Below are 27,041 nucleotides of genomic sequence, written 5' to 3' on the forward strand. Positions count from 1 at the left end.
GTGAAATTGTCTTATGGTTATGTGAATTCAAACGTTTAGAGGCAAAATGAAAAGAAAATACAAAATATAAAAAAACACGCCCATTCCAAAAACAATATATACAACAATAATAATAATAATAGCACAACAATAATACAACAGTGTATACAATAATAATACTAACACAACAATGTGTACAATAATAATACAATAATATATACAACAACACTGAAAAGTAAAAAAATCTTTTCATTACTTGAAGAGTAAACCGTGGGTGCTGATTAGGTTCGTAAGACATTAGTGTAGGAGAGTAAGGATTAGACTTCACGATTTATTATTCAAGTGATGAATTGCTTATTTTTTTACCTTTTTGTGCATTTTATACTGTTTTTGGAAAAAAAAATTTTATTACTATTACTATTATCTTCATTTTCTTTATAGTATAAAGGTTATTTTTAAATGAATTTTAAAATCCATTGTAATATTATTTTCATATTTTTTACTATAAGTTAAGCCTTTATTAGGCTACTAAGAACTTCCTCATATAAAGTGCAAAATAGTGAATGCTAAAACGATGGAAGACGCGTACAGTCATCTCTTTAAAAACATTTTAAAATGTAAGAAAAACAATGGAAATTTTCAGGATCGGATCCCGGTCGCCTTGCAGACGCGTTAACCTTTGCGCCAATTGACTCATGCTGTATGAAGAATGAAATTATTAATGCTTAGCCTGAATCTGAGCCAAATGTTTATTGTTTCTGAAATGTTCAGTGTCGAAAAATGTCGTTTATACTGTCTTTGAAGACCTAAGAAAAGTATAAGAAAGCACATTTATTTGGCTCTGATCTGTACTTAAAATGTCAAGCCGGCAATGAGAAGTTGGTTAAAAATCTATTAAAAGATTGAAAGATAAAACAGACGAAACAAGAAAAAGCGTGTGAAAACAAGAAAAATGCTAGTAATCACGAGTCGGCCTCTAAAAGTGCTGTCCCCCACCGTGCGTTTAAATGGGTTCACAAAATTCGCCACTCGTGTCACTGACGGACTAATTGATCCGAGTTTCACGAAGTATTAACCTGGGTTTTAAGGTATTAATGTATACGGATATTTACCGAAAGTTATACACATGGCGATTTGATGCATCAAATTCATTACTTTTCAATGTTATTCCTTGCAATGACAAACATTTTACCGCAAAATATTGGATAACAGTAGTGGATAGCATTGCACTCAGTACCGCGCCGCGGACGTTTTTGAAAGTCAATTAAAATGCGACCTAAGTGGCAATAGAAATCAGCCTTCTATGGGATTGAATTGGGCCTCCTCTATGTAGTCCCCTTGCTTATATCGCAGCTATCTATGTATTTATAGGTCGACCCGGTGGTTGCAGTCGGTGGCTTTAAAATTAACCTGGAGGAGTGATTGACCGCCTATCAAAAACGCGTTCGAAGGACTGAACATGTCCTTCTGATGAGTTTTGGCCACCCGTCAAAATGACATTTTCGGTCATTCTAATATTGTTGCCCTTCTAACTTCATTTTACTCTTCCGAATTCCTGCCAATATCCGTGCCCTCTCAATATTGTGGACTATCTCCGTACCGCGTGCTCGTGGCGCTTCACTCGCTCGTGTGGTACGCTTCGCCCCCTGAAAACCTCCGAGGACGGCTACGCCCTTCGAGGTGGCTAAATGTCTCGGCTGTTAGTGTCGGGGTTTTGAAGGGGATTGGGAAGTTAAGGGGGGATTCTGGTTTTACAAAATTTAGGAGTAGGTTTTTAGGTCTTGAAGTAGCCCACCCAATTTCAAGCCTGCCCTTATTTTGGAAGTAGTCAATGTTTTTGGTAAAGTTTGTCTATGGTGGGTTGCATACTGGAAGGAGATCCCGTTTTCGCCCGTTGAAGTCTCTGGGAAAATTCTAATTCAAAACTTTAACTTGGCGGGTATTTGTAGAACTGCTGTCGGATATTGAGAAATGAGAAGCACATCGCATGAATTATGCATCTATTGAGCATTTAAATAATTTAGTAGTATAAACAACTAAGTTTAATATTTTTGGAATTAGAGCCAAATTTTGGTTCGGTCCTTCGTTCACATTTTTGACGAATGGCCGTTTCTTCTCTCGGTTAAGCTTAAAGCCACCGAATGTGTCCATCGCGTCGATTTCTAGAGCTAGAATTTGAAGTGTCGGAATGTACCAAAACCTTTTGTATAAATGTTCATTATTCTCTTCGGGACAGAATCATCCCAGAGCAAATAAGGACTATTATTGTTAGTATGTTATGTGTTCAATGTCTTTTTCTGCTCCAGAACTTCGTGGTGCGGCAGTCCAGTCAGCCGGACACGATGGCGATTTCGGTTCGTCTGCCCCGCGGCAAGGGGCCCTACATCGAGCACTACCTGGTGCAGGCCGTCTCCTCTTCGCCTTCCTCCACGCCCCTCTCCCCCTCCACCGCCACCGCCTCCACGACGACACCCACCGGCGGCGGCCCTCAGCCCGCGAATCTGCAGTCCCCTCCGCCTCAGCAACTGAGTCTGGAGAGCTCGGACAACCGCTTCGACAGCATTCCCGCGCTCATCGCACACTACTCGCAGTGCTGGTGAGTTGGAGGCACACTCTACCTCTTAAAAAAATATGGTGGTAAAACTGTTTATACTTGAGAAAATCACATGGTCGTTACTCTTTTATTTTGTTTTCGATTCCAGCGATGAGCTTCCCGTTCAGCTGACTCTGCCCCGCGCCATCCGTGAGGCACGAAACAGACAACAGCTATCCTCACTGGCCCTCCTCGGACAAGGTGAGTCAGTCAGCCTGCCCTTTGCGTATGTTTTTAATTTTGGAAGGGTTTCTCTGTGGTTTTGGAAGGATCATTACGATTTTTGGGGAGGACCTCTGTGTTTTCGGAAGGGAAACTTTGTTTTTATGCATAGGCGTCTTATGTTTTGGGTAGAGACTTTAGAGAAGAATGTCCTGTCTTTTGGTAAGGGACTATGTGTTTATGGGAGTGCCATCATGTTTTAGAAGGGCCTCTTCATTTTGTGAAAAGCGTGCTGTGTTTTGGGGGTGTCAATATGTGTTGGGAAAGGCCTCTATGCTTTGGGAAGGGCGTATTTATGTTTTGTTAAGGGCCTCTATGTTTTGTTAAGGGCCTCTATGTTTTGTTAAGGGCCTCTATGTTTTGGTAAGGGCCTCCGTGTTTAGGAAATGAACTTTATGTTTTGGGATTGGTCTCTTTGCATTTTAGAGAGGATCTCTGTGTTGGGAAGGGCTTCTGTGATTAGTGAAAGGATTTATGGGAAGGGCGTCTTTGTTTTGAGAAAATCATGCAGTATTTTGGGAAGGACCTCCTTTTATTTTTGTTAGGGCCTCAGTTTTTTTTTTTTGGAAGAGCATCTTTATGTTTTTGTAAGGGCCTCTAAGTTTTGGGAAGGTCCTATCAGTGTTTTTTGGAGGGGCCACTTTATTTTAGGGCGCGCTGTCTTACACCGGGGGCCTCTTTTATGATCGCCATAAAACTCTAAGAGACTATTCCCCCAAAGAAGCCAGGTCTTTTATCTTAAGCAAGGGTCACAACCGACGTAATGAGCCCTGCATCAGAATTGATACGTCTTACTTATTGTTAGTGGAAATGATCCCGGAAAGGCGTAAAAGTGTTGAGCTGAGAGTAACTCACAAGACGACCTGTCGTGTACTCACAACGTTCTTTGAATTGCTTCTTTTCAGAGTTCTGGCGTTACCCAATGGCGAACCCGCGTCCCTCCGGAGGCAGCGTCGTGGACACGGCGGTGGCGGATGGCCTGACGCCACCCAGCAGCCTTCACTCCAGCCTCAGCTCGTTCGGCAGCCAATCGGGGAGCGCCGGCGCCAAAGCGTCGTCCCCAGACGCCGTCTCCGACCCCCCACCTCCCAGCTCAATCGGTACGACTCCCTAAAGGACAAGTGATTTTTTTTTATATCTTAGCTTGTTTTACCACTTTCTGGATTTTGGTGGGGACCTCTATGTTTTGGGAAGGACCTCTGCGTGTTAGACTGCATTGGACATTGTTTTGAAGGCCATAATAAATAATATCGGCTTCGTATAAATGAATAAGGACCCACACATATTGGCTTCTTGTTCTAAACTTTATTTCACGCGTAAGAAGTGTACAATTTAGACCCGCGTTGTAGGTGTATCACATCGGGTCAAGTCTCGATTCGATTCCGTTCAATTCAATAATACTAGAATACAGGATTTTACTTTTCAGCGAAGTTAAGGAAAGATGACGAAATATTGGTACATAAATAGATATTCTAGCCATTGGTTTGCAATCTACTTGTCGTCTATTGGACATACTAAACATAGAAAGTAAAAGATCAAATAGCCGTTCACATTATCTTTGCCAACACTTGGGCCACTTGCGCAAGAGATCATTTTGTCTCGTAGTAGGAATGAGAGATTTAAGCGCTGGGAAAAAAACCAGCAAACAGGTTTATATTTCAGTTGAGAATTAGTGGGGCGAGTGTTAGGGGATGCATTTATACGGATATTTGGGTAATTACTTCACTCTGTAATTAATAGGCCGGTAGAGCTCCATTCCCCCAATTGTAATGTTTGTATTCAGGAGTGATCGCTTACCGTTAATTAATTTATTTTTTTGAAAGTCATTACCCCTAAATATTGACTTATCATAATTATGATTATAATTATTTTTAATACTTAATTATAATCTCATTTGTAATCATTATAATTTGTCACAATTATTGATCACAATTATTTGTCTTGCTAAAATTTTCACTTGAAATTGGCGACACGGCTGTGTGTGGAAAATTATTGAAATAAATAAATAATCAATATATACATTGTATATATATATTAAGTTTGCAGGGTGTCTTAATTTTTCGCAGTAACACTTTAGGGCCCATCTCAGTCATACCAAGTGATAGAGAGATGGAATTTGGTGCGTTTGACGCAGAATTTCTGCACGCACATTTTAGATTCTGTCCCAGAGCTGTAGCTCAACATTGCGGAAAGTTGCGGGCAAAATACGCGCAAAAAAAGGTTCAAAAACAGCCTGCTCATAAAACGGGAAATAAACGGGCAAGTCACACTCAATTCCTGTCTACCCACTGCAGTGGTTTTCTCCTTTGCAAAACTCTAGCAACCGGCAATTGGAGTTACACTATGACGGACAACAGCGCCACAACGATAGCCGACTAGGCAACAATCGTTAGAGTCAATGGAGGAAGCACGTTGGCACTGCTACAAGTAAAGTAAAGAAAAGTTTATAGTAAAAAATAATTAATCTACTTCTCGACAGCTTTAAGTACCTAACCGTTTTAGGGGAGAGTTGCCTAAATCTTACCGCTTCCCAAATCGCACCACCAACGTAAAAACCAATGTATTAGACATATTTACAATCTAATGGCTGCATTTGGAACTCCCTGCATCACCAAGCACACCACACTTCAATTGTGGCCACCAGTGTAGTGACAAACCAGGTGCCCAGGTATTAAGAAAAGAAGGGTCTCTTCTGCTATTTCTTTCGTCTTTTTACAAGAATATTGAAAATAAATAAGTGGTATTCACATATTTTTAGCTGCATTTCATATTTTTGAAGTCTATTGTGTTTCATTTAATGCTGTTAACAGCGCGGTATGATCACGTGTTTAGGCAGAGGAAATGATTTAATATAAAATGGCGGTCGCTCCCAAATCGCACCACGACTCTCTATACCTTAGCGATATGAGAAGTCTCAAAAATGTTGCCGTGAAAAGACTATTCCAAAGCATAAACAATTATACAAAAGACTTGTAAATTTTGTTTCAGTCATTGCAATTTTTTATCAAGCAAAAAAACTACATATATTATCAATGTCAAAGATATGACTTATTTAACTTTTTTTGTTCCTTATGTTAAGGGTATTTTAATGCACATGTTTGCTTTGCTAAGGGATCTAAAAAATAAGCTTAAATAACCTGCCTCTCTCCTTCTCATTGTCGTTGAAACATCATTTACTAATTCTGGCCATCAGTGGTGCGATTTGGGAAACCGGTTTCTGAAATCGCACCGTTTGCAGAGGTTTGAAATTGAATTTTTATACATGCGTTCAACTTGGAATAGATTGTCCCAAAAAATTATGAGAGAAGTAGACATTCTCCCTCATATTAAGCATCATTAAAAACTTATATTTCTTCACTCATGTTTGAGTTAATTCTTTTTTTTCAAAATTGGTGCGATTTAGGCAACTTTCCCCTACGTCTGTAGTTATTACTACACAAAGGGCTGCTTATATTTGACCATTTTTTATAATTAACAGCTCGTAAATATTGACTTTCTATTCCATTCCAGTGCTCAACCTGTCTCCGCTGTCGGACGGACCCTCTTTATCCTCCTTCAGGGCCGGGCCCTCCGCCCCCCGCCCCTCCCCTCCACGCGGCCCCCGACCCACCCCACCCTCCACCCTCAACATCGTCCCCATCGCCCCCAAAGCCCCTCCGACGCCGCCCCCGCAGCCAGCCCCTCCTCCGCCCCCGCCGCGCTGGGCCAAGCCAGCATTCGCCGCCGCCGCGGCCGCAGCAGCCGCGCTATCCGGGCAGAACTTCACGGTCACCACGACCGTCACGTTCAGCGTGAACAACCAGGGCGCGCTGTACGACCCAGAGGGGCCCCCTCCGGCCCACGTGGAGGTGCAGTTGACGCCCCCCGCGACTAGCCCCGCGCCGCAGACGACCACCACGACACCCACGGGAGCCGAAGGGGGCGTCCGCAAGACGAGGAGTCGGGACAAGAAGGTGGCGAGGGCAAAAGAGTCCCGCCACTACAGGGAGTCGGACATTCTGGACTCGCCCACCGTCTACTACAGGTACTGCAGCACACAGTGAGTGGAACGAATCTCTGCACTCCACCTGGGAGGGTCATATTAAAAGTTATCAAATCCGAGAGCTGATGGATCTTCTAATGAATCGTTCAATAAGTCATTCATAGGTTGAGGGTGGGGGCCCTTGCCCCGGGCGAAAAAATTTGGAAAGTTTATATAAAAAGTTATTTAATTTTTTCGAATTGAATTATTCAACAATAATTATTAATTTATAAATTATTGAGCAATAATATTAATAAAACTTCTTAATAGCAAACATACGGTGTGTAATTTAAACTACTATATTTAAAATGAATAGTTTACGGATTTAAAGCCTACCACGTGAACGGCGGGAAAATTCATATAAACTGCCATGGAAAATAGTACCATGAACTGGGAATCGAATCATGAACATTTGGCTTTCCGGCAGACCGTTACTCTACCTAAATTCCTGAATTCATATGGCAATTCCGCGGAAACTCATGGATGATATTAGATGTTAGTTCTAGATTTATATATATGGTACTTTTTCATAATGACCATGGAATTTAGAAACATGGATAACAATGGTAGTGTGTGCAGGGCCCGGGAAGGCCTTAGCTCCGTGGTTCGATTCCCGGTAATGAGTTAATTTTTCCTTTTGAACTATGTTTACATTCTATGTTGTTCACTTGATGTTGGAGTTCGTTATTAGATCACCGCCTCCGTATACACGAATGACTTTTTGCACTCATTTTAATGGGCTCTAAACCTCCTCCGAATCTTAGGTATGTGAATAATTGGAAAAAGAAAAAAAATGCGTTCGAAAACATCTTGGATTCTGCTTTAGTGAATTCAACTACAAACAATAAAAAAAATTAAAAGAAAAAACTACCAGTTTCGTATATTTTTAAAAATTATTAAAAGATACTGAAAATTATAATAAAATTTTATTCCTTACAAAAATTATTTAACTGCAGTTTGTTAATGTTTTTTCATGCAAACTACTTTGGACACCATAAACGCAAAAAAAATCATTGTTCGAGTAAACTGGCTGGTTGGGGTGAGTCTTCGGACGGCGATTTCAAACGTTAGAGTTCAAACTCATGTAGGCCTTGTTGTGCCATCCGCGTTGTTAATTTCGTAATCTAATGCCTTCAACTTCAACATGCCTTCAAACAAAATAGGATGGTATGAATTTGGTGTCATCATGGCAAAATTAGCAGTGCCGGAACGGACTTTCCTTAACTCTCTTTAGAATTGAAATGTTACTCTGTGTGTTTTTATTAAAACTCGTTATTTAAATTTTCTAACTTTTTTTTGTTTTTGGCTACGAATGTGTATATTTGAAATTTTGAGGCAACAAAATTGATAAAATTGTTATTTGACTATTATGCCTATTTTTAACCATTTGCCGGAACGGCGTTGCCATGTCATCACTGTATGAATGTCGTTTCCAGGAGTTCGATGGCGGATAAGGTGAGCGATTACGAGGACATCTGGGGGCCTTCCCCGCGCGAGTCGACGCCGCCGGCCCCCAAGGCCTCCACTCCCGAGCTGCTCACCTTCAAGCCACGCCCCCCCGCCCTCGACCTCTCATCGCCCGACCCGCCCTCCCCCAAACCCCCGGATCTGCTGGAGAGGCTCAACGCAGCCACCCCCGACGCGTCCGAACCGCCCAAGCACGGCAGTCCGTTCTACGCGGAGCCAGCCGATGCCATCGCACGCGTGTCGTCGCCGGCGCAGGAGGCCGCGGCCATTGTGGCGGCCACGGCGGCCGTGCCCCGGAGGCGGCAGAGGGGCAAAGGCGACGCCCGTGCCAACCAACTGCTGCACGCGGTAAGTAACTGCCTGCACTCGTTTGAAGCCCATTTCGAGACGCCGAAGTGGGCAAAATCGACAAAAACTGGATAAACCTCTAAAATGTTTATTTTAATATGAAACTTTAAATAGTCCTTTTCAATTAATTAGGGCATGTTTTTAAAGTAACCATCTTCCATTGGCTACTTTTTTAAACAAAATACATGTCCTCAAACTTGAACGAATTTCGCAAAATGGCACGCATTGAATTTGTTTTCGAAATTCGGCATGTTAACACTGATGGCACAATTTTTGCAATTAAATCTTTAAAAAAAATTTTGAACAATACTATTAAACTGTTTGTTATTGTTTATTTTCATCAACTTTCACGACTTTGTTGTGGGGTTTACGCCGATACGATACAAAATGGCGGACCGCGTACTGCTCTCTGCTAATGTATGCGTTCGAAACATTCGTATTATCATAATTTTTGTCATTGAAGTAAATGTGAGTATAATTTTTTTTTCTTTTCTTGACCTCTCACTTAAGAGAAAGTGAATTATTTGGAGTTTAGTCTTATTTTGAAATGAATAAAATGCAAGTTTTGCCTACATTTCGGAAAATTTATTTCTCTTCACAAGGGTTAGAAATGAAATTGGATAAAATTTTGAGATATAAACAAAATATTGGGTAATAACAATGTTTTACTACAAATTAGAGGATATTAAAAACAATTCGGTGGTGAATCAACAAAGAGAAAACTAGAATTTTGACACATACTTTTCTGCAATGTTTATTTATGGTAACTAAATTAATACAATGAATTTACATTTATATTAAACGTACTCACGTCGCTTAAAATACTGGAAAAGATTGATTTTATTTCCTCCGCCCGGGAAAGATCTTAGCTTTTGTCATGTTTCCATTCTCCCGTCAGTTAATTGATGCGTTCAAAACAATCGTATCATAATTATTTTTGTCATTGAAGTGACACTAATAAAAAGTGTTCCTATCTTTTATCCTATTAGGTATCAGTTTTGATTAATTAAATTATAATGAATTTTGGTCTAATTGTGTATATCTGATCTTTTGTTACAACTGTGTTTGGTTTTAATGCATAAATGTGATAACCGTAATGTATTGAACTAGGTGCTCCTATCTTATATATAGATTCTCATTATATGTGTATGTGTGTGTTTGTTGACAGAGGCTGGCCAGTCACCGACACTCGGACCCCACGGCTGCCCTCCACTGGGCAGGGGCCCCTCGGCGCGGGGCCCTCGAACGCATCGACTCTAGCGACGAACTGACGGAGGCGCCGGTGGCGGAGGACGGCCGCCTACGCCTCCACGCGCACCTGCACCGCCTCCACGCCCCGCCCCCGCCCCCGCAGCGAACGGCCGCCACCCAGCCGCACCCGGGGCCCCTCTCCTCCAGCGTGGACAACCTCAGTCAGCTGGTGAGGGGCGCGGGGCGGGGCGCAAGGGGCAAGCCGGTGCAGCCCCCGCGCGTGGGAGGCAGGGGCGGCCACCGGCCCTTCCACGACGCCTCGTGGGCCGTCGACTCCAGCTGGGAGTTCATCGGCAACGAAGAGGAGGAAGCAGGCGAAGAAGACCCCGAGGAAGAAGGTACGCCGCTCAAATCACTATGCTGTAAAGCCCACTCCTGACCACTGACTGGATGACTGACGGAATAATTGGAGGAACAGTTCTCGGGTTTACAGCCGGGTCCAAGGGATTTGTTGATGAAGCAGGGTGAATAAACATTCACCCTGAAGACGATGGCAGACTTAGCCTTCAAAACGTCGGTGCTGAAAAACCCTTGGACCCGGTTGGAAACCCGAGGACTTAACCTCGTCTTGATCACCCCTAACGTCTTTATGAATCAATTATTCCGTCATGAAGGATGTAAGGTTTTCCCGGCGAATAGACTGGAGGAAGAGTTCTCGGGTTTCCACCCGGGTCCAAGGGTTTTTCAGCGTCTTTCATCGTCTGCAGGGTGTCGACCCTGAAGACGATGGTAGACTTAGCCTTCGAAAGGTCGGTGCTGAGATACCCTTGGACCCGGATGGAAACCCGAGAACTCTTCCTCCAGTTTATTCACCGGGAAAACCTTAGATCCTTCAAGACGAGAATAATTATGACAATTTTCTTATTCTCTTCCTCCTTCTCCTTGTTTATCTTATATTCTTCCTTCTAGCACTGCTTTCCTCCCCTTTCAGTACTCGCTCAATCCAAACCTTCTATCTTCTCTTGATCACATCTAGATGCTTCCTCTCCTCACCCACCATGACCAGCACTTCGTCGTTCCTCTTCCTGTCTGTCCTCTACACCTTCTACTTTCTTCTCCAAAGCCACATCTCTAATGCCTCCAGTCTTCTCTCGTCCTTCTTCCTAAGTGCCCATGTTTCTGCACCACATAGCCCTACACTGAAATTGTGACTCTTCACTAGCCTTTCCTTTCAACTCTTACATAGTGATCCTCTCATCAGCTCTTTTTCTATTCGTGAGCGCCTTCTTTGCTATCGCAGTTGTCTTCTTATGTTGGTTTCGTATGCGTTGCGTAAATTTAGATTTTCAGGAATCGAATATCTGGGAGTTCCGATAGCTTGAAAACCGTCGCGGGGAACATCGAAACACGTCGTTTTTTGAATAAAGTTTTTTTTTAGTAACTTTCAATATCTCTTTCATTTACACTGTGATGTGGTTCCAAACATTTTAGTTGTCGTTAAAGTACGATATGCCTCGCGCTAAAATATTTAAGTGTTACTGAAAACAGTTTTCTCAAATTAACTTATCGCGTTTGCCCCTTTTCCATGCTGACACACCTTCTTACACCAAGTGAATCCAATTGAAGGATCATTTTTGGAATTGTTTTCGATAACTTTGCATTTAGATACACCCAGTCCGTGATCTGTGTTTATAATTTCTGAGCACTCTGTGTCATAGGATTTACAGCAGTCCTTGTTGATTGAGTTCTATGTTCAGTGCAGATTCTACGTTTGGGTCTTGCGAGAAATATTATCTAAGATATGGGCGATTAGGCAGATATGTCGATAAGGCGCGCGCAGATAAACTTCTGACTCTGACGCGAAGCAACTTCTTGCGGGCCACTTCCCGGAAGCAGTGTGGGGCAGCGGATGCCGTCTTCGACTCCCCCACCCCTGAAATCCCAACTTCGCGGCGCAGATCTTCAGTTGTCGTCTGTGCACGTCCCGCCGCCAGAGGGCTCTGTCCCGAGGACATGGTTCCCAGAGCACAATGTCGCTTCTTCGTTCAAATTGGTGAGCATTCCCCCATTGTCATTGCTCTAAATCCATACGAAAACATTTTACATGGTCGCCAGTAGTCAACCGATGACCTTGTCTAAATTGTATTTCTTTGTTCAAGTTTTCACGTACCATTACAGCTATTGATTATGTTTTTCGGGAGAGCCCCGTGTACTTATCGGGTCTGTTGCCCGACGTTTCGCCGTTGCTGGTTACTCTGAGGGAATACGGATAGTTTTTCGTGGATATGGAGTGAAAATCTCTCCATGAATCCTTATAAATATCCTCCACGAGAAATTATCTTTATTCCCTCATGAAAAGTGGCAAGCGATGGCCACGAAATGTCGGGCAACAAACCCAAAAAGTACGCGGGGAACTCCCGAAAACCATCATCAACTGTGTCTGAATCGTGTCCGTCTCCTCTCGGGTGAAACGGGTGCCACAACCCGAAGAGGGGCGTACTTTATCCCGGGAAAAGAGAAGCCATTGGCTAGATTCGGGTTGCCATCATTAATGACGTGGCGAATTCTCATCAGTGGACATCTTTGTCTGCTATACTGTTGTTTTTATTTGCCTCTTTCGTTCGTGACGGAGGATAGAAGGCCGACCATGTTTTGCGTTCGGATGCTGTTATCTCTCTCAAACTCCTCCTGCCCTCTGGAGGAAGATTGGCCGAATACAATGAACTGGCGAATACAGGTGTGAAATTCTTATGGAGATGTGCTGTGTTTTTTTCTTCGTACGAGGTCAGGAAACGTGAGTTGAGCTGTCCGTGTCGTCATCACTAATCAAAAATCCGAAGATTATTTTGCACCGCTCTCCCCTCAATTCTCATTTCAGCCAGTGTTTTCACACTTAACCCTGTATAACCCAATGTTGCTTCTGAGTAACATCAAAAATGTATAAATGTCTCCAGTCCATGAAGGGAGTGGAAATAGCCGGAATTTTTTTTTTAAATACTCCATGGAAGCGTACCTTAATTGGTGGAATATTTTAATAATAATTTCCTTAGATGAAATCGCACATAGTTGCAAATAAGGAATCAACGATATTTCTTTCATTTGGATTCGTTTTTCTGATGACTATCTGCTGACTGAAAATTTTTATACCAGAATTCCACCATGGTGTTTCTACCGATTCCTGATTTGCAAGTGAGGAAAGTAGTTTGAGTCGGTTTTGAGGTCATCTTATGTCCATTAATTGCCGCTGCAGAGCGGAAGGGGCCGATCCCGCAACTTCCTGCCTTCAAGTGTCCATCTGTCGGCCCGCGAACGCATTTCCGCCAGTCTTTCGTTTCGTGTATTCTTCTCTCTTACATTTTCAACTCTTCTCGAAGGGCGTTTATATTTGTTACCTAAGTATTACGCCAGTTGAGATGGCTAACATGTACTATTTTCGAATTATTGCTGCCGTGTGCTGCCCAAATACGCGAACTTATTCACCACCTCAAATTAGTGACCTCCCACTTCTATTTAGAACCCCGAATTCCGTGCTTGCGATGATTTACTAGTGGTCAGTACCTCCAAAATTAATACTAGATATCGACGGTAAAGTTATAACAACTCGTATCTCAAAAATATTAACTTTTCAGGTTAGCAAAAATACTATTAATTTTTTTAGTTGTACTTGTATATAATTTTATTGAAATTAAAAACCAAAAATACATAAAACTGAAAAAGAAGCATACATTTGCAAGCAAAGAGTTTTTATTTGCTTGAATTTTATTTTTTTGTTAACAGTATTGGTAGTATTGACGCAGACAGGCCAAATTTTGAGATACGTGTTGTCAGAACTAAGCCATCGATATTCACTTTAGATATTGTAAATGTAATCTTATCTTCGTAACTCTAATTGTAATAAGGTCAAAAGTCCTCTGTGATGATCCAAATTCTCCTTGGTCATTTTCCAACGCAATTTGCACCAGTAAGTAAGGAAAGTAGTTAGAGTTGGTTTTGAGGTCATCCTATGTCCATTAATTGCTCCTTCCTTCAGAGCGTAAGTGGCCGAGTCTGAAACTTCCTGCCTTCAAGTGTCCATCTGTCGAACCGCGAACACGTTACCGCTAGTATTCCGTTTTGTGAATTTCTCTTCGTTCATTCCTCAATTGTGAGGGTGCGAAGCCAAGGATTTAAAGTGTTTTGTTTTTTTTTTCTAAACAGTTATTTAAGTATAGAAATTCTGATAAGAATTGTACAATAACTTGACGGCAAAGGAATACGAGTGAATCTCTGTTCTGTGCTGATATCGAGTGGAAAATCAAATTCACCGCTAGGGACAACTTGGCTGGCCACATTTTGAGGCATGATGGCCTGTTGAAGACAATCGTTGAAAGACAGGTTGAAGGGAAAGGGACGGCCTCGACTGAATTACATAGAACAGGTTATAAAGGATTTAAAAGAGTGGAAATACGTTGCTATGAAAAGGTTAGCGGATAGGAGAGAGGAATGGAGAGCTGCGTCAAACCAATCTTAGGATTGTTGAATAATGATGATGATGATGATGGTGAAATATTATCTAGTTGATCTCGTTGTTTCTTTACCTCTAATCTGTTTAGAAAAATTACATGTATCCCTTGGCTTCTCACCCCCTCAATACACTCGATGGGCGTCTATATTTGTTATCAAAGTATTCGGCTGGTTGAGGTAGGGCTGCATGGAACATTTTCGAACAATGCCTATCGTTAAATTGGATGGATGTGGCAGATACTTTGCGGAGATCCATTATGAGATATGAAGTGAAATACTTTGCACTTTCCACATAAAAATTTATTAAACTACAGTCGACATGCTTCGTTGCACTGCAGCATTATCAAAGTGTAGCGAAATATGTCGACTGTAGTTTAATAAATTTTTATGTGGAAAGTGCAAAGTGTTTCGCGTCATATCTTATGCCTATCGTCTCCCAACTCATAACGGCATTCTCACCTCAACCACGGTTTTTTTAAAACCCAATCCTCGTTCAATACTCGCTCCATCCAAAACCTTATGTCGAAACTCTCTCTTCAGAACATTCATTTTCCCGATTTTGTTTATATTTAAAGTATTATGACGATCAAAGTAGGTTTGCATGGGGATTTTACATCGATCACCCTGATCTCTCTTCCCTCCCAACTTGGAGTTTCATCTTTAATTCACAATAAGGCCCACCTCCATTACCTCTATCTCAAAAAACCTATTATCTCCCTCCCCTAACTCGTCCGAATAGCGTTCTTTCCTCCAGCACGGTTTTCAAAATCCCCTCCCAACTCAGAACTCGCTTCGTCCATGCCTTCTCTCTCCTCCGTATCTGCTGTAGAAGTTGTCTCTTTTCACTAACCATGTCCAGCACTTCGTCGTTCCTCCTCCTCTCCATCCACTTCACCATCTTTCTCCTCCACACCTATATTTATATAAACCGTAAAAAAGAAGACGAAGCAACCTTATAGGCCACATCTTGAGACGTGATGGCCTGATGAAGACAATCGTCGAGGGACAGGTGGAAGGCAAGAACAGAAAAGGGGTACCTAGAACAAAATATATGGAACAAGTAAAGAAGGATGTAAAAGAGAAGAAATACGTAGGTGTGAAAATATTAGCTGATAGGAGAACTAAGTGGAGAGCTGCGTCAAACCAATCCTAGGGTTGTTGACCAGTGGTGATGATGGCCTATATTTCGAGCGTTTACAGTTTCCTCTCGCCCTCCTTCCTCAGCGCCCACATTTCCGCGCTGAGAAGCGCTGTTATCCAGATTAATCTCCTGCCTTTTATTTAAACTTATGCACAAAGATCCTCATATCATCTCATTTCTGGCCATGAACGCATCTCTACCACCGCAATTTTTTTCCTTGTGTCCTTACTGCTATCACTGTTTTGCTCTAATATACTGCCTAAATGGCTAAAGTGATACACCTGCTCAAATTTGTGACCTCCCGCTCTTATTTTGGTCCTCGCATTCCCTGCTCGTGATGCTTTTCGAGTTACAGTGGTACCTTTATAATAAAACTTGGCAATCCAGGAAACGCACCTTATCGATGTTGTAATTTTAATCTTATCCTCGCTAATCTAACCGTGTTTCGGTCAGATAGATGTCTTCTGTGATCGTTCCATCTCCTCGTTATTACCTAAATCTCATAAGTCTTGCTGGACTAGTACGTCGTTCTTCGAACCATATTCCATGGACTAAACACCCAAAAATATTTGTCTTCCCTGATATGATATGATGTTGGAAAATTTATTCAAGCAAATAAATTTCGCAAACGCTCGTTCTCGTTACGCTTGTCGGTGCGCATGGAAAATTTCTCGATTTCCTCGAAGATTTTAATGTCGTTTTGACCTTAAACGTGATAAAGTGATTTAAGACCTTTTGGTAAGTAAGGGAGGGTAGGGGCGCAGCTAGGAATTAAGGCTGGGAGGGGTTTTAGGTGCAACTAATACTGGGATGTTTGGGGGTACGGCATACCCGCCAGGGTAAGCGGGAGGTGCGGGGGCCCTCCCTAGAAATATTTTAGGATAAATAGTGAGTTTTACGGCTTTCTCAGGGATATTTTATCAATCCTTACACTATTCTATTAGTAATATTAATGCAATTAAGTAAATTGGATTTAACTTAAAAATTTCCCTGAGCTCTATCCCCTAAAACCCCCCCCTCGCTGCGCTACTGGGGGAGGGTGGTATACCTAGGGCATAGTATACCTAGGAACACTAGGAGCTATCGGCAAGAGCTTCGACCTAGGGACTGTAAAGTAAGGTATTACGTGAAAGATGCGCTAGAGAGTACCATAGGTCAATTTGAGTTCATTTGGGTTATATTTACAAAGAAGGCGCTATTTCGAAGTTTTTGACGCTGAAAAGTAAATATTTTTAGTTGCATATCGAAGTGTTTTACCAAAAATCTATCTCACCAGCAGTGGTTATCTTAGCTTAGGTGAAATTGACTTATGATGGTTAGTAGTATTAGCTACTTATTTGGTATTTTAGATGCAATTTTAACCTGAAATATTAGCCGGAATTCAATATGGCTACCTATTGTACCAAGTGACATAAGCACATGTTGGAACATGTTTTCATTAGAGATATCTGTAAAAAAATACAATCAAATACATCGTCAGTGGATTTGAGACTCCTGGAATTTTCCCTCTGGATCGTGGTGTATTCACAGACTACGACTTTATGCCGCCATATGTTATTAATCGACCCCTTCAACGGAAGATATCTGTTCTTGTTCTTGAAAGGAGTTATATTTTAAAATTGAGTTTTAACCAACTACATTAATTTTCTTTATGTGAAGTTTTAATTTACTTTCAAATTTAACAAATATAATGCAATTTGATTTCATTTTTCACGGGTTTCGTTGCTGTTCCCTCCAATCTGACTTGTGTTCCTTGGTACAATATGTATTGTTCCGAGGTGTACATGAACATGAAGTACCTTGGAACAATTGCAGACACTTTTAGAAGTCCTAATTAGATCCATTAATAGTAAAGGTACAAGAATAAAACTGAAAACTTATGTGAAGTAATCCTGATGGATTGAACTGCTGCTATTAGACTGGATCTTCAGTAAATATATTGTGATTTATATAAAAAAGCTGAAAAAGTATTCCGCGGCACAACACTCTCCCCTATATAAATTCAAAAGATACTATAGCATCTCACGTATCTACATACAGAATAGTTTGCAAATTTAACTATAACTGAAACTAAAACACTTGAGTTGAGAGTATATCAGAGTTTGAAGACAGGTCACCTAAATTACAGGTATGGTAAGGAATAAAAAAATTATCCACGTTAAAAAATGGGTGTTTATGCTTAATATTTTCAATTAATTTTTACAATCTAGAGATGAGTAACCATTATGTTGGAAGTTATTTTCTTGGCGAAATAATGCCAGACATTCCTTTTGAATCGCAAAGTCGCGTTGAAACACCTTCAATAAATCTGTCTCGTCTTAGTCAGTTAGCTCACATTTAAGAGATACCATGACGCATTCAGCTTTGTCTTCTTTCGACAGTATGGTACGTTGCATTGATTGTCCACGCGCCTTACTAAATTGCGTCATTCCGCATCATGGTTCCCATTAACCAGGGCCGGATCCAGGATAGGTACAAGGGCAAGCTAAGCGGGGGGGCACCTCCTAGTAATAGTGGGGGACCGGGTAAAATTACCGTTGTATCAGGCGTCAATTGGATAACCGAAGTGGAAGCATCTAACCTCTTCTGGATCCGCCACTGCAATTAACCGAAGATACTTTATGACATGCTATCACGTTTCCCGCGACCGATTTCCAATTGAATTAATCCATGGCTCTCCATGAAGGGGCGTCGCGACGCGTCACGGAGTTAGCTGAAGTGAAATAAAATGAAGCGGAAAAAGGTTTTCACGATGCTAAAATTTCATGAATTTTCTATATGCATCGCCATTAAGTATGACCTTTCCACCTTATTTTTGTGACTTTCATTGATAAATGTTCAAAAATGTGACACCTAAGGCATAAAAGTTCGGTCTGGTGTAGTTTTAGTATGTCATAGTTGAAGTTATTGAATTTGATGTCCAAGTAATCCAGCAATTGGTCAACGTACGTGCACATGCTACTTAAAATTAAGTGCAGTATAACCTAGTATTATTGTTTATTTTAATAGCAATGCTATTATCTCAACTGCAAGAAAGAAACTCCTCTCCAAATTTATGCGTGGATGCGTAGATTTTAATGAGAATGATAAATTTTCATAGATAAATATCTTTTTAGATATATAATGATATTGATATTTGATAGCCCATTTACGAAAAAGCTTGGGAGTGTGACTTGAGTGAGTGCTGTCGCGCATTTTTTAACGGACTTCTTTCTTTCTCTTCACCCGCAGCAGTAGTTCCCTCGGACGCCGACCCATTGGACGAGGGCGCCTCGAGCGAGCGACGCTTCCCGCCCGACGGCGCTCTGCCTGCACCCGAGGATGCCGGAGCCCGCATCACCGTGCACCACCTCATCGCCAAGCGGATGCCGCACCTTTCCTCGCTCCTCTTCGAGGGTGTGGCCGGGTGCGGAGGCGCGGCCGCGCCTTCCTCGCCCGCCGCCAGCGACGCCGCCGTGGTCAGCTCAAGGATGTCCTCCTACGACAACGTGGAGGGCCGACCGGAAGTGAACGCCGAGACGACACTCAGGTGCGTGTCGCGTTTGGCGTTTGTTTAATCGCGAACTTTTGAAGATGACATCGGAACGTCCAGATTACGAAATTGTAAAGAATAATGTAAATTTAAGCCCATCATCTTTTCTCTCAAACATCCACACCGAGGTTTAGAGCGCCAACATGAAACAGTCCAAAGTCAACGCAACAGTAAGACGGAACCATCACCCAAATTTAATTTCCGTCAACCGTCGATCCACGTAAATGCACTCACAGAGGAGTTTTTCTACAAATTGGCTAAATTTAACAAGTCCTGTGATTGCCCGAGAGAATCAGGAAACCGGTTTCGTATTTTCGAAGATACAGCGTACTGCGATTACCGATTTATTTTTCCTAATTCTTCTAATCTGCATATAGATTTCCTGGCTTCCGACTACTTCAAAATTTGTGTTTCCACTCCATCCGCCACGAAAAAATAGGAAATTTCACTTCCCTTGCTGTTAATGTAGTGATTAGTTTGTACCTCTGTGAGTTAAATTTACCCTAATTAAACCGGTTTTTCATGTCCTTGTTATCATTAAATAGTCGATTCTGAGATGGAGTTCATGTGGTCAGTAAGGTGATTAGCTACTTTTTAAACATTTAAGGCGATAAATCAATTTTTTACATAGTTAATCTTTTGCACAATGCCTTTGCTTTAAAATTAGCCACTATTCATGGCTCTACGACAATTTGGTGGCGAAATTTGAAACATTTTATGAATCGAGACACTTTTTTTGCAAAATATAGGAAAAAGTCAAGAACGCACTAAGCGCATAGATTTTTTTAGTCTCTCGCCGGTCTCGGGTTTTATAGTTTTAGGTAAATTCAAACCCGTGCAAGAATTTTAATGATGAAGTTGATGTACGAGTTGGTTAAAGTGAATGAGTCCGAAGGCAGGTAACTTAGCGGGAAAAATATATCTACGAAACCTGTTTTTCGATTGCATTAAGCAATCATCAATGGGGATGAGAACGTTTGTTTACCCTCCTAGAGCTAAGCTCATAGTGCTCTGTAAGATTCGTCATCCTCTGTCACCTCTATTTTTTCCAAAATATCGACGTATCATTCTCTCTGTCTTTCAACCCTTGAGTTGGTTTGGATAAGGATGATAGACTCTATCCCGGACTAAGCCACAATGTGAGTAAAATCCACACTTTCATAGTAGGGAGGCTTTTTATGGGCAAATTGAGAATTTTTGTTTCGGCCTGTTCAAAGGCTTCACCCAAGATTTGAATCCTGAACCCTCTGGTTGGTATATCAACGTCCTACAAATTGAATTAAGGCCGGTTTATAGAAAACAGGTAGCGATAAATCGTCAAATATGAAATCGCCAGTGAGGTATTGTAACAGATGAACCACCTTCCTGGGCGAATTACAGCCCGGCAGCCCGAAAATCCGGGTTCGAATCCCGGCTACAGCCCAATTAATTTTTTTCATGGCTAATTTCACTCTTGGTGTATAATTGCACGTTCATGTAACTGCGTGCAAAGGTGTTTGCATGCGATTACGTCACAATTGAATTGCCGTGTAAATTCCTCGGTTGTTATTGTCTTTCCTTATTACCTTATTCTTTGCCGTTCGTGTATGTAAAGGCCGCCACCCTGCTGGTCGTCTTCTGACGTCATATTTGCCGTTATGCTAACTGTATACCCCCATTCACTGTGAGATGTCATTTAATCGTTCACCGCGTGTCTCAAGGGTGCGGTCTCCCACGCCTTTTATTTTTCCAATCCAATGTATTATAAGCGTCTCGCCGAGTGCTCTTCACCTTCATTTCCGCTGATCGTTTGGAGGAGGCGATCGTTTGAGATCTCGATGTAGGTATCACTTTGATGGCGCAATAGTGATCATGGATTGTCACAAAGTGATTGATTGGAATTCACTCTCTCGTCTTCGGAGTTGTTTTTTTTTGTGACCAATTGCTTAAGAGAATGCGTACCTCCTCTACTTGACCTGTCTCATTTGGTGACCGATTAATCTCTTGAAACATAAGCTATCGTCATGAAATGTTCAGTATACGTAAAGTAGAACGTTTTCAACATTTTCCTGTATGACAAATTCGATAATTTTACCTTTTGCCTTTTAATTATTTTATCTGATTACATTTTAAATATATTTGAGATGCAGGAAAATGTATAACAAAGTCGACTCAGATTACCAAGAAAATTTCAAGATGATATTTTAAGTTTTACGCGTGTAATTCGTCATCACAATAAGACCGATCGAGGGGGAGGTAGACTTCCTCTTAACAGCGATGGAGATTCGATGTCTCGTCAGCCTATATGCATTTTTAATGCGTTGGAATTTAATGAGGTTTATGGATGTTATTGAAAAAGTGCGCGTAAAAATCTATTTTCTGTTCGAAGGGATATGTCTGTGCGAAGTGACGCGACCCCGGGAGACGATAACGGAAAGAGGTGAGTTATCTGTGTACGGGGGCCAATGTTGGGGTATTTAAGCTAAGTATTTAAGCTACCGGTATCGATTGTAAACTTCTTTAAAATGTACTTGTAATCGTAATCGTTACATGTAAAATTGTAATATCTTTTAATCTACTCACTACTTTCTCTAAGTAACCGTTAGTCTTCACATGGAGGCTGAAGCCTCCATAACTCCCCAATGGCTGCGTGCAGGGGCGGATTTAAAGGGAGGGAATTTCACAGGGGTCATGGCCCCCCCAAAATTTTATCAAAAAATATTTAATCTCTATTAGTAGATACAAGAGTTTTTGTATTCTTGTGTAGGAGTAAAGATAGTGTATATGCAAATGCATGGCTACAAGTCCCAAACATGAGAGAAGTTTGAGTTGTATTTATCGTAGAGCTTAGCAATCCCTTCAGTAAAAACACCCCTCTACCCCTGGTACACCTCGGACACCCCTCCCCCCGGAATTTGTTTTTGAATCCGCCTCTGGCTGCGTGCCTGCCTCAATTGTGAATAATGACATGCCGAATAACGTATGAGATGATCGAAATAGGGAAGTGCACTAGTGTTTCAAATGCACCAAACACATTCTTTAAATTGGAGTTCAGAATAACATAATGTCGTAAAACCACAGTTTAAATCCTAATAGTGAATACTTTATTCGAGATGACCGTCTGAAATATGGAAAAATTCAAAGGCCGCGAAAACGGGTGTCCATGTTGAATATTGGCCGTGACGTCACAAGGCAGTAGCAGAAGGCAGCTTCTACACCGTTTAGTTCTACCACATTGCATTGTCTATTGCATAGAAAAATTACAGAATTTGAGGGTATCCGTTTTTTGCTGTCATAAAATATCTTCAGAATATATATGTGGCTGCTTCTCTTTTGAGTAAACGACTTCATCATTGCGTAATATATTAATATTCATTTACGAGTCAACTTCAAGTTTGGAAAGAGTAGTACGAATAGCACATTGAATCTTTAATAAATGCATGATGGCATTTATTTTTCGCTGGGTATATTTTGACACAATGCCGTTTATCATGCCAAAACGTTTTTTGTAAGAACAGAGTCAAACTAATAAACCTATTTCAGACGTTTGCTGCAAGACTTATTCGTTGCGTATGTATTCACGCCGGCCGGAACGTTCGCCCTTCGCAACTAGAATCATGGGATGTTAGCCTTATTTCCGAGCTCGCTGGTTGTTGCAATGGTTCGCTGTCCAGGATGGGTTCAAGAAAAGATAATCTTGGTTGGGAGAAGGAAAATTCCAACGATTTATAAATGGTATACCAAACTTTGATGTATTTATGGTTACTGAATTTTTGAATAAGGAGGACAGGTTCAACGCTCCATAGAAATGCGAGACGTTAAGGCTAACAAGGGGAGACCGCGTACCTTGCTGCATCTTTTTCAATTAGGGCGTTAGTTAGGCGGTAATTAATTAATTTTCATGCGTTACTTTTTACAAATTATATATATATAAATTCAAAATGTCCACTATATTTCAATGGGTCGGTTGGGGTAGTGGTAGCGTGCACGTTTGCAAGAATAGATCTCATCCGAAGGACCGTGGTTCAAGACTGCGTCACGGCATTATTTTTTGTTGTCTTCATTGTGATTATACGGCATCAAGTTTATCATTAATTATAATTGCAGCAATCATTGACATGAGACAATTTTTTTATCATCATTATGGCGTTTAGGTATTTTAGCAGTGTCACTACAAACGCAGAGATACGATGGCTACAAGGGTTGGTGTGCGCTAAAATGTTAATTTTTTCTTTGCTTATACTGACCAACTTCCACATTAAAAATGAAAACCACTCTTGCAAGAGCACATACCATTAAAGGCTCGCGGCAAGCAACAATATGCGTACAGGCATAATTAATAAGAACACAAAGCGAATATAAAATGCCATATATCTCGAACACTTGTAATTCACATTACTCCAAAGGGAGTTTACTTACTCAGTACATACCTCAGTACCTTGTACTCAGTACCTACCAGTTTACCTCAGTAGCAGTGCTAAAAGAACCATTCTGAAATATAATTTCAACTAACAAATAGGATGAAATAAAAGTTGATAACCCTGGACCGGGCGCGCTGGCGTATAAAATACGTCAATCTTTGAAAACCAAGGATTTCGACATTGTACGTACATTCTGGGCTATAATGGTCTCGTGTATCCTTACAATGTACTTTGACTGCCTATATTGCGAGTTTTCAAAGTTCGAGGTATTGTAGCTAATTTTTTGGATCAGCAAGATGAACCCGTCACCAGTGGAGTACAAATTACGCCGCGCGACCTGCCGTGTACCTTTATATCTGTATCACCTATAAATGTACTAATTTCAACAAATAAAGATTAACTTTAACAAAAATCGTTTGTTATCATATATGCACATAACATGGGCAAAGTACGCATTTTGCCCGGTCGTGTAAAAAAACAGTCGCGCCATAATTCTTTAACCAAACTACTTTCAGTTTATAAATTACGTAGGTCTACGCGGAAGATGCTATATTTTGACTCAACACACTTTCTGATGTGACTGAGGTACCCATTAAGTAAATTATTATAATATAAATATCAATTTGATCTTACAATACCTTCAAATGATCTTCAAAACAGAATATCATCGATAGGTAAAAGTCAGGAGCAGCCTTGAACCATTTATTCCGTATAGCTTGTGCTTAAGGCACGGGAATGAATATCTTCTCCAGGCTTTTGTTTCGACGTCGAGATGAAATTTGGAACAAAAAGTCATTTATAATTCTATTTTGAATTCATGTTTTCGGTACAAGACGACATTTTTAGGAAGCAAACTCCACCGATTCCCGGAAACTCTCGCCGCGCTGAAGAAGGCGACGGAATTCAGCGATACTCCACTGGTGACTACTGCCTTGTGACGTCACATCTCAATCAAGATGGAGGCACTGTGTTTCAGCGCAACATGAAATTTTCCGACTTTCAAAACGTTTTAAAGTGCATACCCCAGATGCAGAAAATAAAAGTGACTATACTAATGTTTCTTTTTTAGGCTAAACTTTCAAATTCAGCAATAAAAAAAAATTAGTGCACTTCCCTATTCCATCTATTCTGTCGTCCGTTGTTGTTGCTAACGGTTTGCCTTTTCGCCGTTGCAGGCAGCACCTGTCTTCAGCGTCGCAGGCCAGCGACGAGGACACTCACACCGTGTTCTCGGAGCCGTGGGACAGCTCGCGCTGGGATGGCCTCATCAACAGCGGCTCTGCCATGCCGGCCGACGCCGAGAAGGCGGCAAGCAGTTTCCTGAGCGACGCCGAGTCGCTGGTGCGGCTCAGCGTCGCCGCCGTGCCGCCGCTCGTCAGCGAGGAAGAGACGACCGCCGCGCCACCCGCCGCCAGCGGCGACGGCTGCGGATACTCGCCTGCCACCGCGACCGGTGGCTGCTTCGGTCGAACCAAGGCCTTGCAGCGCGGAAAGATGTCTGAGCTCATATGTGAGTACAACTAGTTATCCATCCATTATTTGCCCACACTTCCCAAATCCTTCTTGACCCAAGGACGAATACATACGGGGGCGCCCCCCCTTCCTGCGGAGCCGCCCGAATTGCCGAACATTGCAGAACCATAATTGTAACTTTTTTATCATAAGATAGCATTGCCTAGTATACGCGTATAATCAGTTTAAATAAAACACTCTTAAATTTTGAATGTAACTTGATTATTTTTCATTGAGATAAACATAGCCCAGATTAAGGTCGCTCAAAATATCTTTTTTGCCCCCCCCCCCTTTCAGTTTTTTCTGTATCCGTTACTGTCTTGACCGCTCCAATTCTCTACAAATCTCTTGGTCCTCCCCGGAGGGATAAGTCTTTAAGATTAGTTAGTTGAAGATGATACCCGATTTAGGGTCTATAGCCCTATTATAGCCATTGGGTATCACATTACACTAGGTGAAATGGCTTCCAGCGTATTTGCATGTTTGAAGGTTTAACGATTTTGACGATGTGGTTAATGTACCATAATGGTTATTATACGTCGAGGAAGTCCTCTGAAACAAACTATCCGTTTACTTGGGGGGCGTGCTCCGATCCTGTGTACTACCTGCCCAGTTCTTCCTCCCTACCCCCAATGACGGGTTCCTAGAACCAGTACTGCTCTTCACTGGCGAGGTACCCTTTGAAGCACAGTTATCCACGAAGTCTTTTTTTCTGTACTTCGTTGATCCTCCTAGTTTCATTTGAATCCGTGTACAAATGAAAATTTCATGTTTCGCGACTTGTTCTTATTTTAAAATAGTTTCCAAGGAAAATAATTATCTTGTGATTATCTTGCGAATTCTGGTTAAGAGATGCCTTCAAAAAATCCATTCCAGGAGCCTGAAGTTAACGGTCTTCAGCCCGCGGCTCCCGAACCGCATGCGGCCCGCCGGCTAATTTCTTTCGGCCCGTAGAGGCTATGTTGTAACGCCCCTCACAATATTAAAAAAATATCGACAACCGTAAAAAATAAACAATGCCAAAAATCGCATTGATTGATTGAACTTTTTAACTAATAAAGGTTATTGTATTTTGAATTATGTTATGTTTGAATTCCATTGATGTGGTTGTAAAATGACGTGGACCATCGTGGCCCTCCAGATTTTTGGACTTTGCATTAAAAAAGGTTGAAGACCCCTACCTTAAGTGATGCAGTGATACGTCACTCACAATCTCTCTAGAATTGTAGAGAAAGATCGGCATAGTGTCGAAAATCGTGTGCTAACTACGCGACATAAATGTGTAAAGGCCAGATTGACTTCTCTATTATACTTACCCGATTGGTCCAAGAACTTTTTTCGAATTTACTGTCAATTTAACTAAGGTTGATTTCCGTTTAAGTAGAGTAGGTGCGCAGTGGTTGAGGTTTTTCTGTGCGCGTACTTATCTATGTATTCCGCGAGGACACAAGTTTGTTAATATAACGTCTTGACTACAAGTATTCATTTAAGTTGAAAAATAGTGTATTATTTAAATAGGGTAGTTTCCTTCATCAAAGAAAACGAAAGTCATTGATTGCGATTCGTTACCCACCATTACTGTATTCATAATATAATAATTATTTCGTTTTATAAATATCGGTTTAGACGAATGGCAATGGTCCATTTTTATCCTCATTTGAAAAGGGCCAGATTGGCGCCCATGCGATGCCACTCCACGTGACGTCACAGGGACCTAGTTTCTATACGAGAAGATAGGAGTTATACGTCGTCTGAGGTTACCAATGCATGCAAGAGGCGCAGAGCTCAGGGAAACATGTCTTAGTAATCACTTATTAAAACTAGCTAAGGTCGGAAAGTTTTCCTCATTTGATAAGGTATTAATAATCCTTATTTAAGCCAAGCGCTACCAGCCAGCATGGTACTCAGCTACCCGCTAGCAGCCTGCGTCGTATCAGCGCTCAACTCGCCTCAAGGTCACCTCACAAGGCGGCAGCGGGAACCAGAAATATGTCACACGGAGAGATTTCCCGACATTCGTACTTACGCGTCGCGTTTTCGCGCGCTAGAAAATTTTCACTTTTCATTTAATCGCGAAAAATAGATATCGTCATTTAAAAATCTAAAATCGTGAAATACGTACTCCAGGAGTA

General features: G+C 41.6%; 1 protein-coding gene across 4 annotated transcripts in view; it reads left to right on the top strand.

Annotated features, from left to right (window-relative positions):
• The window catches only part of LOC124154433 (protein sprint), a 373,236-nt gene that overhangs the window by 329,938 nt on the left and 16,257 nt on the right, over nucleotides 1–27,041 (top strand). For 2 of the 4 annotated variants that reach the window (XM_046528146.1, XM_046528143.1), the window contains exons 4-11: nucleotides 2,286–2,575; nucleotides 2,682–2,773; nucleotides 3,700–3,894; nucleotides 6,305–6,833; nucleotides 8,252–8,630; nucleotides 9,799–10,219; nucleotides 18,697–18,994; nucleotides 24,573–24,907. In XM_046528146.1, the coding sequence (XP_046384102.1) occupies nucleotides 2,286–2,575; nucleotides 2,682–2,773; nucleotides 3,700–3,894; nucleotides 6,305–6,833; nucleotides 8,252–8,630; nucleotides 9,799–10,219; nucleotides 18,697–18,994; nucleotides 24,573–24,907 (2,539 nt within the window). The remainder of the gene's footprint in view (nucleotides 1–2,285; nucleotides 2,576–2,681; nucleotides 2,774–3,699; nucleotides 3,895–6,304; nucleotides 6,834–8,251; nucleotides 8,631–9,798; nucleotides 10,220–18,696; nucleotides 18,995–24,572; nucleotides 24,908–27,041) is intronic. The other 2 variants (XM_046528144.1, XM_046528145.1) reach the window with 2 other exon arrangements.

This window comes from Ischnura elegans, chromosome 2, assembly GCF_921293095.1.
Source record: "Ischnura elegans chromosome 2, ioIscEleg1.1, whole genome shotgun sequence".
Lineage (NCBI taxonomy): Eukaryota > Metazoa > Arthropoda > Insecta > Odonata > Coenagrionidae > Ischnura > Ischnura elegans.